At 41.8% G+C, this 10,000-nt stretch overlaps 3 protein-coding genes across 7 annotated transcripts in view; 2 read left to right on the top strand and 1 right to left on the bottom strand.

Moving 5' to 3' along the window:
• zcchc17 (zinc finger, CCHC domain containing 17) overlaps positions 1–775 on the bottom strand; it is a 5,908-nt gene extending 5,133 nt beyond the window's left edge. For 2 of the 3 annotated variants that reach the window (XM_035529294.2, XM_081700738.1), the window contains exons 1-4: positions 646–775; positions 285–364; positions 136–193; positions 1–64 (exon numbers count right to left, since the gene is read on the bottom strand). The exon at positions 1–64 is cut by the window's left edge and continues 37 nt beyond it. In XM_035529294.2, coding sequence (XP_035385187.1) covers positions 1–64; positions 136–193; positions 285–359 — 197 coding nt within the window. In that variant the 5' untranslated portion in view covers positions 360–364; positions 646–775. The remainder of the gene's footprint in view (positions 65–135; positions 194–284; positions 365–645) is intronic. The other variant, XM_081700733.1, reaches the window with a different exon arrangement.
• Positions 776–861: 86 nt separating this feature from the next.
• Positions 862–6,407, top strand: snrnp40 (small nuclear ribonucleoprotein 40 (U5)). Its single transcript, XM_027027476.3, has 10 exons — positions 862–1,111; positions 1,504–1,633; positions 2,001–2,094; positions 2,438–2,603; positions 2,899–3,021; positions 3,202–3,322; positions 3,399–3,481; positions 5,679–5,752; positions 5,959–6,062; positions 6,227–6,407. The coding sequence occupies exons 1-10, from the start codon at positions 1,001–1,003 to the stop codon at positions 6,274–6,276; spliced, it is 1,056 nt and encodes a 351-aa protein (XP_026883277.3). The 5' UTR covers positions 862–1,000; the 3' UTR covers positions 6,277–6,407.
• A 151-nt stretch (positions 6,408–6,558) lies between these two features.
• Positions 6,559–10,000, top strand: part of nkain1 (sodium/potassium transporting ATPase interacting 1) — a 12,789-nt gene continuing 9,347 nt past the window's right edge. For all 3 annotated transcript variants that reach the window (XM_081700724.1, XM_035529381.2, XM_035529382.2), the window contains exons 1-4: positions 6,559–7,091; positions 7,280–7,605; positions 9,177–9,314; positions 9,501–9,581. In XM_081700724.1, the coding sequence (XP_081556850.1) occupies positions 7,552–7,605; positions 9,177–9,314; positions 9,501–9,581 (273 nt within the window). In that variant the 5' untranslated portion in view covers positions 6,559–7,091; positions 7,280–7,551. The remainder of the gene's footprint in view (positions 7,092–7,279; positions 7,606–9,176; positions 9,315–9,500; positions 9,582–10,000) is intronic.

Raw genomic sequence — 10,000 nt, 5'->3', positions numbered from 1 at the left:
ACATCAACGATTTCAGCAGGATTATCTACCCGAGAGGCAGACATCTCACTCTTATGAACCAAACCTATGAGTACACACGTGTTAAAGGCTGTCAGAATGCATTACCTATCATTCAACACTCAATGCTAATTTTACCTTGTTTCCTGTATCCTGGAATCTTAACAAATGCTCCATATGTCGTCACGGAAGCCACCTGCGCGAGCGCACGAGAGAAGGCCAGAGGGAACGTGAATATAACGAACACCGTGTAGTGCAAAAAGCGCAAAAATGCTGCCCTAACCTACCTCTCCTTTCAAAATGCTGTACATCTCTGGCAACCCATCCAGGCCAGCTGGCTGCCTATTACGATCATCGGCCATCTAACCTTTAACATAAGTAAAGACAACCTATTAAGACTTTCTATTTTGTGAATTAGCTAGATTACATTTAGATAACAAAAACAAACAAGATTAGCTTCAGCTGCCACAGAATGCCACAAAGCAAAACATGCTGCTCTCTAAGTCACGATAGAAACAGGTAGTACGCACTTCAGTTATTTAGCTAGCTATCGTATCTTATCTACGTTATGAAAAATAGTTTTGAGGATACTTTCTGTTCCCGTGCTGTATCCCAGTAGTCTACATATTTTCCAGGTATTATACTTACGTGAAACGAACGGAAAGCAAATAACCAAAAGATCAAAAATACAAGACGCAGTCACCTCAACTAATAAACGTAGACCAGCACAGCACTTAACTAATATTTCTTTTTCCGCTTACTGTGAATCGTCTTCCGGTTGAAGGCGCAAGGGTGGTTGCCTTGCAACCAATGAAATAGGTTACAACATAAACTAACCAATCAAAAGCCTTGATTGTACCGGAAGTAGTTTACTTTGGCCAAGCGTGTCGTGGATGGTGGACCGCTTAATTCATACGAAAATAGATCAAGCGAGGAATTGTGATTAATCTTTCTTGTCGGGTATATTTTGTTATCTCAACAACTTAAACAGCGTATTTAAATAATGATCGAACAAAAGAAGCGAGGCGCAGACCTGGCGATTGTTCCCGCTGGTGTGAAGAGGCCCAGGACCGAGTTGATTGCAGCGGCGCAGTCTCAGCAACTAGCCACCATGGTAGTAGCTAAGATAACTAACCTAGCTGTCTTTATTTCGAGTCCAGATGAATTCGTTTATGCGCTTACAAACGGATTTAACTTTGCCGGCGTAGTTTGCTTTGTATACCGGCTTACACAATCATTACTAATCATTAACCATTCGATAAAGGTTACTTGTTAGGACATAGCTAAGCTAACTAACAAGCTAGCTAGCTAGTCAGCTTTTAGCCAGAATGTTCTTCATTCATTCACTTGGTCTTTCTGTTTTATCGTAAATGCATGTCCAGGCTTTACTCGTTTTTTATTTCCATAAAAATAAAAGGCATCTTGCCCATACAACTAACGAAGTAATTGTGGTAGCTATAATCTTTTGTGTTCTTCGTGATATGTTTATCTTTCTTTGTGGGTTAGGGCCCACCTCGCAGCTCAAGTTTGCAAGCTCCAATAATGTTGCTGTCTGGGCACGAGGGAGAAGTCTATTGCAGCAAGTTTCATCCTAATGGAGCAACACTAGCTTCTGCAGGATATGACCGCCTCATATGTAAGACTTGTAATATTTCTGAAATCGGATACGTAGTGTTGCCTGTAATGTTACTTTACCTTTTGTGTCCTGCAATGATGGGAGCATCTCAGCTCAGCCCTTGGTTAGCTGATAAACTTTGATGGTCAAGCAGCAAAACTATAGAAAGACACAAATAAGTGCAGTCTGTATAGAACCTTGTGGGCTTGACAGAGCATGGTCAATTTAGTACATGTTTGCTGCGTGAATAGAGGTCAGCACAATAGCTTCATCCCTATGCTGGTGCTCAATTTGGACAAGTTTATATTCAACGGGTGGCTTTAGTAATTGATTGCCTTATTGTTGATGTATGTCTTTGGGAACTATTTCTGGAATACTGTTTGTGCAGTGTTATGGAGCGTCTATGGAGACTGTGAGAACTTTGCCACACTTAAGGGTCACAGTGGAGCTGTGATGGAGCTTCACTACAACACAGATGGCAGGTTTGTGTTTGATACTGGTTCATATGCAAGTATGGTGCTGCAATATCTGTTGGGGTTGGGCTGAGAGATGATGCCATTGTCCATCAATGGTGGACAGACATATAATGCTGCTGAAGCAGCATTGAGATGCCAACCCTCCTGCTTTAGTGACCACTTTAAAAAAAAAAAAGAGAGGATATCAAACAATGTCAAACCACTCTTTAGAAATCAAGAGTACTTTTGTTAGACTACCGCTTCATGATGATGAATGTCATAAAAAAAAAAGGTTGGAGCAATGCTACTACTCTGAAATGCTATTTGAGTAACACTCTAGGTTTGTATTTGTGTTGTTGTTTTTTTTTAGCCTACTCTTCTCAGCCAGCACGGATAAGACGGTGTGTGTGTGGGACAGTGAAACGGGTGAGCGTGTGAAACGTCTGAAAGGCCACACGTCCTTTGTGAACTCGTGTTTCCCTGCGCGCCGGGGTCCGCAACTGGCCTGCACCGGCAGTGATGATGGAACTGTGAAGGTAAAACGTGTGTTGGTGACAGCTGGGCCAGGCCTTCTGGAGATATGTTTGTGTAGGCATTGTGTATAATTACAAGAAGTAATTTTATAATGTATATGATGGATTGCTGAATGAAGTTGGTGCTTGTGGAACCTGGTTATATAGCAGTGCAAAAAAAGCAGCCTTTGAATAGGCCACTAATCACAGAAACAAGGAAGAATAACTGATAGCATTTGCCATAAATGCAAACTTTAACCTTTACACAAATTAGTCATTGATTATGGAGAAATCTACTAATAACCCAACCTTGTTTTAGCTGTGGGACATCAGAAAGAAAGCATCTGTTCACACATTCCAGAACACATACCAGGTTCTGAGTGTGACCTTCAATGACACCAGTGACCAGATCATCTCAGGAGGCATTGACAATGACATCAAGGTAATGCATCATACATATACAGTATGGGCATTTATTTGCTATAAGCATGTTTACTGTTTTGTTTAAACATCAGTATTTATCTTGTGCATGGTCTTTCCTCTCTCCTGCTTTCTGTGTGTGTGTGTGTGTGTGTGTGTGTGTGTGTGTGTCTGTCTGTCTTTGTGTGCACATGTACTGCAGGTTTGGGACCTAAGGCAGAATAAACTGATTTACAGCATGCAAGGACATGGAGACTCAGTGACAGGTCTCAGTCTGAGCTCAGAGGGGTCTTATCTACTTTCCAACTCCATGGATAATAGTGGTGAGTGACTGAATGGGTTGGGGAGGAGGGGGTTGTATGTACCTTGTATCCTGAGTCTGCTTTCTGTGTCACATAGTGCGGGTTTGGGATATCCGTCCATTTGCCCCAAAGGAGAGGTGTGTGAAGATATTCCAAGGAAATGTCCACAATTTTGAAAAGGTAAAATCCTTACTTTCTCTGGAAGCGAGCAGATTACAGTAATAACTGAGGGTGGTGGGGTTCTTTTTTTTTTTTCTTTTCTTTTTTTTTTTTTTTTTTTTTGGCTAATAAACTAATTCCAAGTGTATACTACACGATTTTAACCCTGATTTTCTGCTCACCGACTAATTTTGGAAGTCAATGAAAAGCTCCAGATCGAAGCCAAATTGGTGCTTCCGTGGGGCTCAAAAATCGTCTCTTGATCGATTGCCATGTGCGACTTGATTACAGGATGTTCAAAGGCATGATCCAAGAGGCTCGCTGATTGCTTGCAAAGTCACTAAAAATATCTAGCATGCTAAATATCTGAACCTGTCGGTCAGTCCAAATCCTGTAGTGTGAAAAGTGTTCCAACCAGGTTATGACTGGTAGTGAGCATGAAGTCGAGTTACAGTCAATGAAAATGCAAGGTATGTAGTGAGGGGAGACCTGGGGGAGGAGTTGTTTTAACATGCATGGCTACAAGTTAATTCATATATATATAACTCTCAACTCCTTTCATTCTGTCTGTTTTGTCTGTTTGTTGGTCTCTCTCTGCATGGGTGTGCGTCCATGGTTACTGTTAACACAGGCCTGACCCATTTTGCTTGCTCTGAACAAGACATTGTCACACCCACCCTTTAATCTGTCTGTGTGTGTGTGTGGGGGGGGGGGGGGGGGGTTGGTTTGCACATGACTGTGTGTGTGTGTGAGTGTGCATGTGTGTAAAAATAAAATTAAAAAAAAAAAATATATATAATATTCCCTGGCCTGGGAGCTTGAGAGTCCTGCATACTATCTTACCTGTTCCGAGCACTGCACTCTTCTGTCTGAGATCTGGGATGTTGTTCCTGGTATCTGTTGGACCTATGCTCCCAGTTTGGGGGTTATAGTCCCTAGTGCTCTGATTACAACAGGAACCACAGTTGCCTTCACCCATATATCTTTTCTAGCTCTTCCTTCAGCCCTTTCTCATGCTCCTCCTGTTCCTTTTCCTGATGTTGCCATCACTCTGGATTGCCACTTCTTCTGCTGTATGTCTACCAGTACAGTGTCCAGTTGGTTATCCATTACCATTTTGTCTGTCTGTATTGGGAAGTCCCTCAGGATCTTAGCATGGTCACATTTCACCACCTTTGGGAGTATATTCCAGTTAGACCTTGGAACGTCCAGCCTGTACTCAGCACAGATGTATCTGTACACATATATACATACATGCACACGCACACACACACACAATTTTTAATCATTTTTTTGCTGGATGATGAAACATCCTGTAGTGTGCTATCCCCTGTTTCAGATAAGTCATTAATGTGCAAACCCCAACAACTTCAAGATTCCTGATTACAAGATAGCAAGTTATGTAGTCTGAACAGTAAAGTGATATGACGACTTTGAAAGTCATGTAATGTGTCTTTGGCTTAAGTTGTAGGGCTCTTCTGAATTTGCATCATCATAGGTCAGTAGAGTGTACTGGTTGCAATATTCTGTTTTTCTCTGAATTATTTCAGACTGGTGAAATTTAGCAGTGTTACATTTGAATGAGCCAACTTGAATTTTAAAATGTATTTGCTTAAATTAATATTATAAAGCATGTTAAGTGTCTTTTAAAGCAGAAATATCATTTTTACCACCAAAAAGCACAAAATATTTATGAAAGTGATTTATAGAAAAAATACAATAATAAAGAACACATGAAATGAAGAATCCAGTTGCTTTGTATTCCACAAATGATCCAGTTTATGATCCTTACAGTTGGTCCTGCCACATGGAGGTAGCCATGTTAAAAAGATTTGGTACACGATTTTAGAAACACTGAAACATGCAGGCTACAAGGTGTCAGTATAATATCTGTTTCACAATGTGAAGACGAATCACTGGGGAAAAGACTTATTGCTCCTATAATTATGTGTACAGAAGTATACTTGTACCCTAAGAATTCAACAAGATATGTTGTCTTGCCTTGAAGACTTGAATTATGATAGATTTGTCTTTTCTAACTAATGTTTCATAATTAAGAATGTTTTGCTTCTTTCCATGGTAACTGTGGATGTTGTATCACCAATCATCTTCACTCCTTTGATGTTGGTGACTGTGAATACTTGCTGGCCAGTGTATCATTTTGCTTGGTGAAACTGATGTATGTACTGACCATTCTGTGACTTCCTTTTGTCTCTAGAATCTTTTGCGGTGCTCATTGCGGTGCTCATGGTCAGCAGATGGGAGTAAAATAGCAGCAGGCTCCGCTGACAGGTAATGTTAGGTGTGTGCAAGTGTATAGCCATAACAAGAACAAGGAAACAGACAGAGAGGATAACAGAAGTGATTAGCAAGTTTAATATGAATAACAACCAACCATAGAAACAAAAACACAGAAGAGAATTGACTAACGTAATAAACAAAAGACTAACAGGCACTACTTGCTGCATGTATCTCATTAGTTTTATTATTTTTTAAAGGTTTGTGTACATCTGGGACACCACGTCACGCAGAATCCTCTATAAACTCCCTGGGCATGCAGGATCTGTCAACGAGGTAGTCTTCCATCCCGAGGAACCCATCGGTAAATATTTAAATGTTTATCCTTTCATGTCTTTTTATCTTTAGTCAAGAGTTGTATTTGGAGAGTGTTACTGCATTCCACTGTAGTCACTGCATACCTTTTGTGTTTTATTTTTGTGTCTATATTATTTGAAGATGAGGTGTTTCTCCCACTTTCTTTAACAGTTCTATCTGGATCCAGTGACAAGCGCATCTACATGGGCGAGATTCAGTAAAGTGCATGCTTGCGTGTACGTGTTGGGATAAGGGGTCAATAATTTGGGGACATTTAGTTTTAAAACAGTGTGTGCCCTGGATAAAATGTGGGATTGCTTTTCTATGCTTTTAATAAACTTTTTTTTTTTGAGATGTGTTGTTTCTGTAATGACACGAGTTCAACTCTATATATTTATATATTCCTATAATTATATTTACCAAGACTTAAGTCTGTATGAGTGATAGGCCACACCACACCCTGTTCCTTAAGCAAAGGATTTGCGATATTATATTTTAGCAATGTACATGTAGCGGGATGTTTTGGAGTTCTTATGTATTACAAATTAGATGTGACTCATTTGTACTGTCCAGTTTTGCTGGCAATAAAGGGCTTAAGAGAACATTAATAAGACATTTTCTCGAGGTGAGTAATTACTTGTTGATTTCCAGAAGCATGCATAGAACTTTTATAAAACAACTAGTAGCGCTTTAAGACAGTCCAGTATCAGGACCCGACCAAAAATATGCATTCGGTGTGGCACCACAGGGTCAAAGTGAAACAGCGATGTACAGCTAGCTTCATCTGTTCCTTTGTGTGCGTTGTCTGGCGCGTGGCGAGAAGAAAGCAGGCGGCCCCATGTGGTTGCGCGCACTGGCTGCAAACTTGTACAAGGGTTTGGGTTCCACCGACAACCCAATTCTCGCGCCTTCCTGTCGATGTTGACAAAGAGACGGAGTGGGACGGGATCCTGCAGCTACAGCCTCAGATACATTTCTGTGTATTGGCGTCATATGCTTCGGAGAATCCGACACCGGGCAGTACAACGCGCAGTCGGTGAGTCACGAAGGTGCTCATTGTGTCCTGTACAGATTAAATTTGTGATTTTTCTCCCCTTGCAGGCATTCGTCGCTCGAGCTCCATGTGATCATATGATGCTGATTTTTTGCGAGTTAAACACTTCATCTCTCACGCTTCTCCTCTCTCTTCTTTCTGCATTCTCGGTTTACCCTTACGGAATGAAGGTGTGGCTGGTCCTGTGGTTACCACCGAGGAAGAATCGCCACGGTGGATTCTGAGGACATAGTCGCCTGGAAAAGCGGCGGAAGTGCGATATGATTAACGATCGGAAGATAGCAGTGCGCGGAACCGTGGCTGCGGCCCGGTAGGCAATCTGATGTTTTGAACATTATAAACGGTGTAACGGGTCTCGCACACTTTCACGCTGGAACTCACAGGAGATCTCGCTTTCCCCCGACGCCTTGCGGGGCCCAAGCAGTGCCTCAAACGTGAGAGCATGGGTCGTTGCGACGGGAGGTGTACGCTCGTGGTCATCTGCTCTCTGCAGCTGGTAAGTGAATGCGTCGTGTAATGTTGCTCTACTGGAAACTGACTGGTTTACGGTATACAGTTGTGTGCGTGTATATGAGTGTATTGGAAGGGGTTAATATAGTGCAAGGTAGGTACAAGCTTTGTAAATCATATTAAAGCAGTGTCTAATTGAATTTTGTGGGTTAGGGTTAGCCCCAGATCAGTGATTAGTTAATGTAAGATACTTCTGAGGGATGGAAGTGTGTGTGTGTGTGTGTGTGTGTGTGTGTGTGTGTGTGTGTGTGTGTGTGTGTGTGTGCGCGCACATGAGGGATTTCTTGAGGTAGGGGCTCTTTTCTCATAGGGCTGTGGGCTGGGGCTCCAGGCAGTTTCCATGGAAACAGCTGCAGCAGAGTGCTGTGGGATTGGTTGTCTGTATGTGTGTGTCTGTGTGTGAGAAGGGCTTTTTGTATTTATTTGCCCCGTGGCTTAAATGGATAATGTTTTATTGGCCTTCTTTACGACTCATTTTGGATTTGAAATCCAGACTCCCCCAACTGGCCATGGTCAATATTACTACAGATGTGTGACACACACAGCTTCACTCCTTGCTTTGAACTGTAATCTTATTACTTTCTACCATCACATACCACTCATTTAAAAGCTTAATGGTTGGTTTGAAGTGTGGCAGCCTGTAGATCAGTTAGTGGGTAGCACAGCTGCAGACAGTGTGACCCCTAGTTTGCTGTCAGTCATCTTGTGTTGGTTAAGCAAAGATTACACATGCAGCTGGTGCCAATACCTACTTTTCCATGTGCTTCATCTGCTGTGTCCTGGTCCCTCGTCCTCTGCTTTGACCCAGTCCCTCGCCCTCTGCTGTGGCCTGGCAGAGCTGTGGCACATGTGCCTACTTGCTCACAGCTCGATCTTACCCCGGTGTCCAATGGGAGTTGGTGATGGCAGGCATCGTGTGCTTGCCTGGAGCTGGCAGTGGAGCGTGGAGTGCGCATGAGCTATGTAGGCCAGACCAACTGTGAGCCATAAACACTGCCTATGAAACAAGGCAGCCTCTGCATCATTACTAAGCCTGGAAGGACAGAAGGTCTTATTTGTGCATGTGTGAGACAAAAATACACTACATCACTGAGTATCTATTTCTTAAGTTTTAACACTCCAAAGTATATATAAACAGCAAGAAAGTCAGATGATTGTTATTGATTTGCTACACTACTCAAACAGTATTTGAGCATCAGTGCTTTGAATACATTTTAATGGATATATGCAATCTGGTCAAGACCATTTTTAAAGTGTCTTATTTGAAAAGAAAAGGCATTATTTAAGAGTCATGACTATTGAAACGATTTTGCAATTTACATTTACATCATTTTTATTGCTTTTATCCAAAGCAACTTACAATTATTACTGAATACAACTTGAGCAATTGAGGGTTAAGGGCCGTGCTCAGGGGCCCAACAGTGGCAACTTGGCAGTACCTTACTATCTTTCACAGAGTGTACCTTACCCACTGACCTACCACGGTGTTAGCATTAACTTGTATGTAGGTATGTATTTGTCCTTTAATGTGCATTATCTTTTTGTGCCTCTTTGTAGCTGGCGGCACTGCAGAGGCAGGTGTTTGATTTTCTGGGCTATCAGTGGGCTCCCATCTTGGCCAACTTTCTCCACATCGTAGCTGTTATTTTGGGAGTGTTTGGGACAGTGCAGGTTCGGTCTCGGTATCTCATACTGGTAAGTACATTTGACTCGCACCTACACACACAACAGGTACAAATTAGAGAACATAACAGTGAGTGAGTGAGTGAGTGAGTGACATTGTTGCACTTTCAAAGTCACACACTGAATATTTTATGAATTGTTTTTTGCAAACAAGATGTCTACTGCTTTGTGGTGCATTAATTATGTGTGTCTGCTCAGTATGCAGTGTGGCTGGTGGTCTGGGTTGGTTGGAACTCTTTCATCATCTGCTTCTATCTGGAGGTGGGCCACTTGTCTCAGGTAGGCGAGAAATGGACTGAGCATAATCTTCCTATCAACACCACTGTAAGTAATAGGTGGTGGGCGTGTATGTTGTATACAACAGGAACCAGTGGGATCAGAAACCCTCAAATATAGATGACCAAATATAATTTGCACAATGATTGTCATTGTATTTGTGCATAATTTTGTCATTGGCCAATTTTTAGTTTCTGTGCCAAAACATCTTAGTATCACAAAGCTGCAAAATAAAGGTTTTTTATACGAATCTATATTATTGCTACAAGTGCTTGGGGGACTAGCGGTGATGTGTGGCCTGACATCACGAAGACCTATTGTAAAATGAATGCCCTTTTATGTTTCATAAATGAGACACTATAGGTGTAGTGTTTATCACTAGAAAGTAACCAGAAATGATTAACAAACACTAACCAGTTCAA

This window comes from Electrophorus electricus, chromosome 2 (assembly GCF_041902795.1).
Source record: "Electrophorus electricus isolate QZ-2024a chromosome 2, ASM4190279v1, whole genome shotgun sequence".
Lineage (NCBI taxonomy): Eukaryota > Metazoa > Chordata > Actinopteri > Gymnotiformes > Gymnotidae > Electrophorus > Electrophorus electricus.
This window is presented reverse-complemented; position numbering and strand designations above follow the sequence as displayed.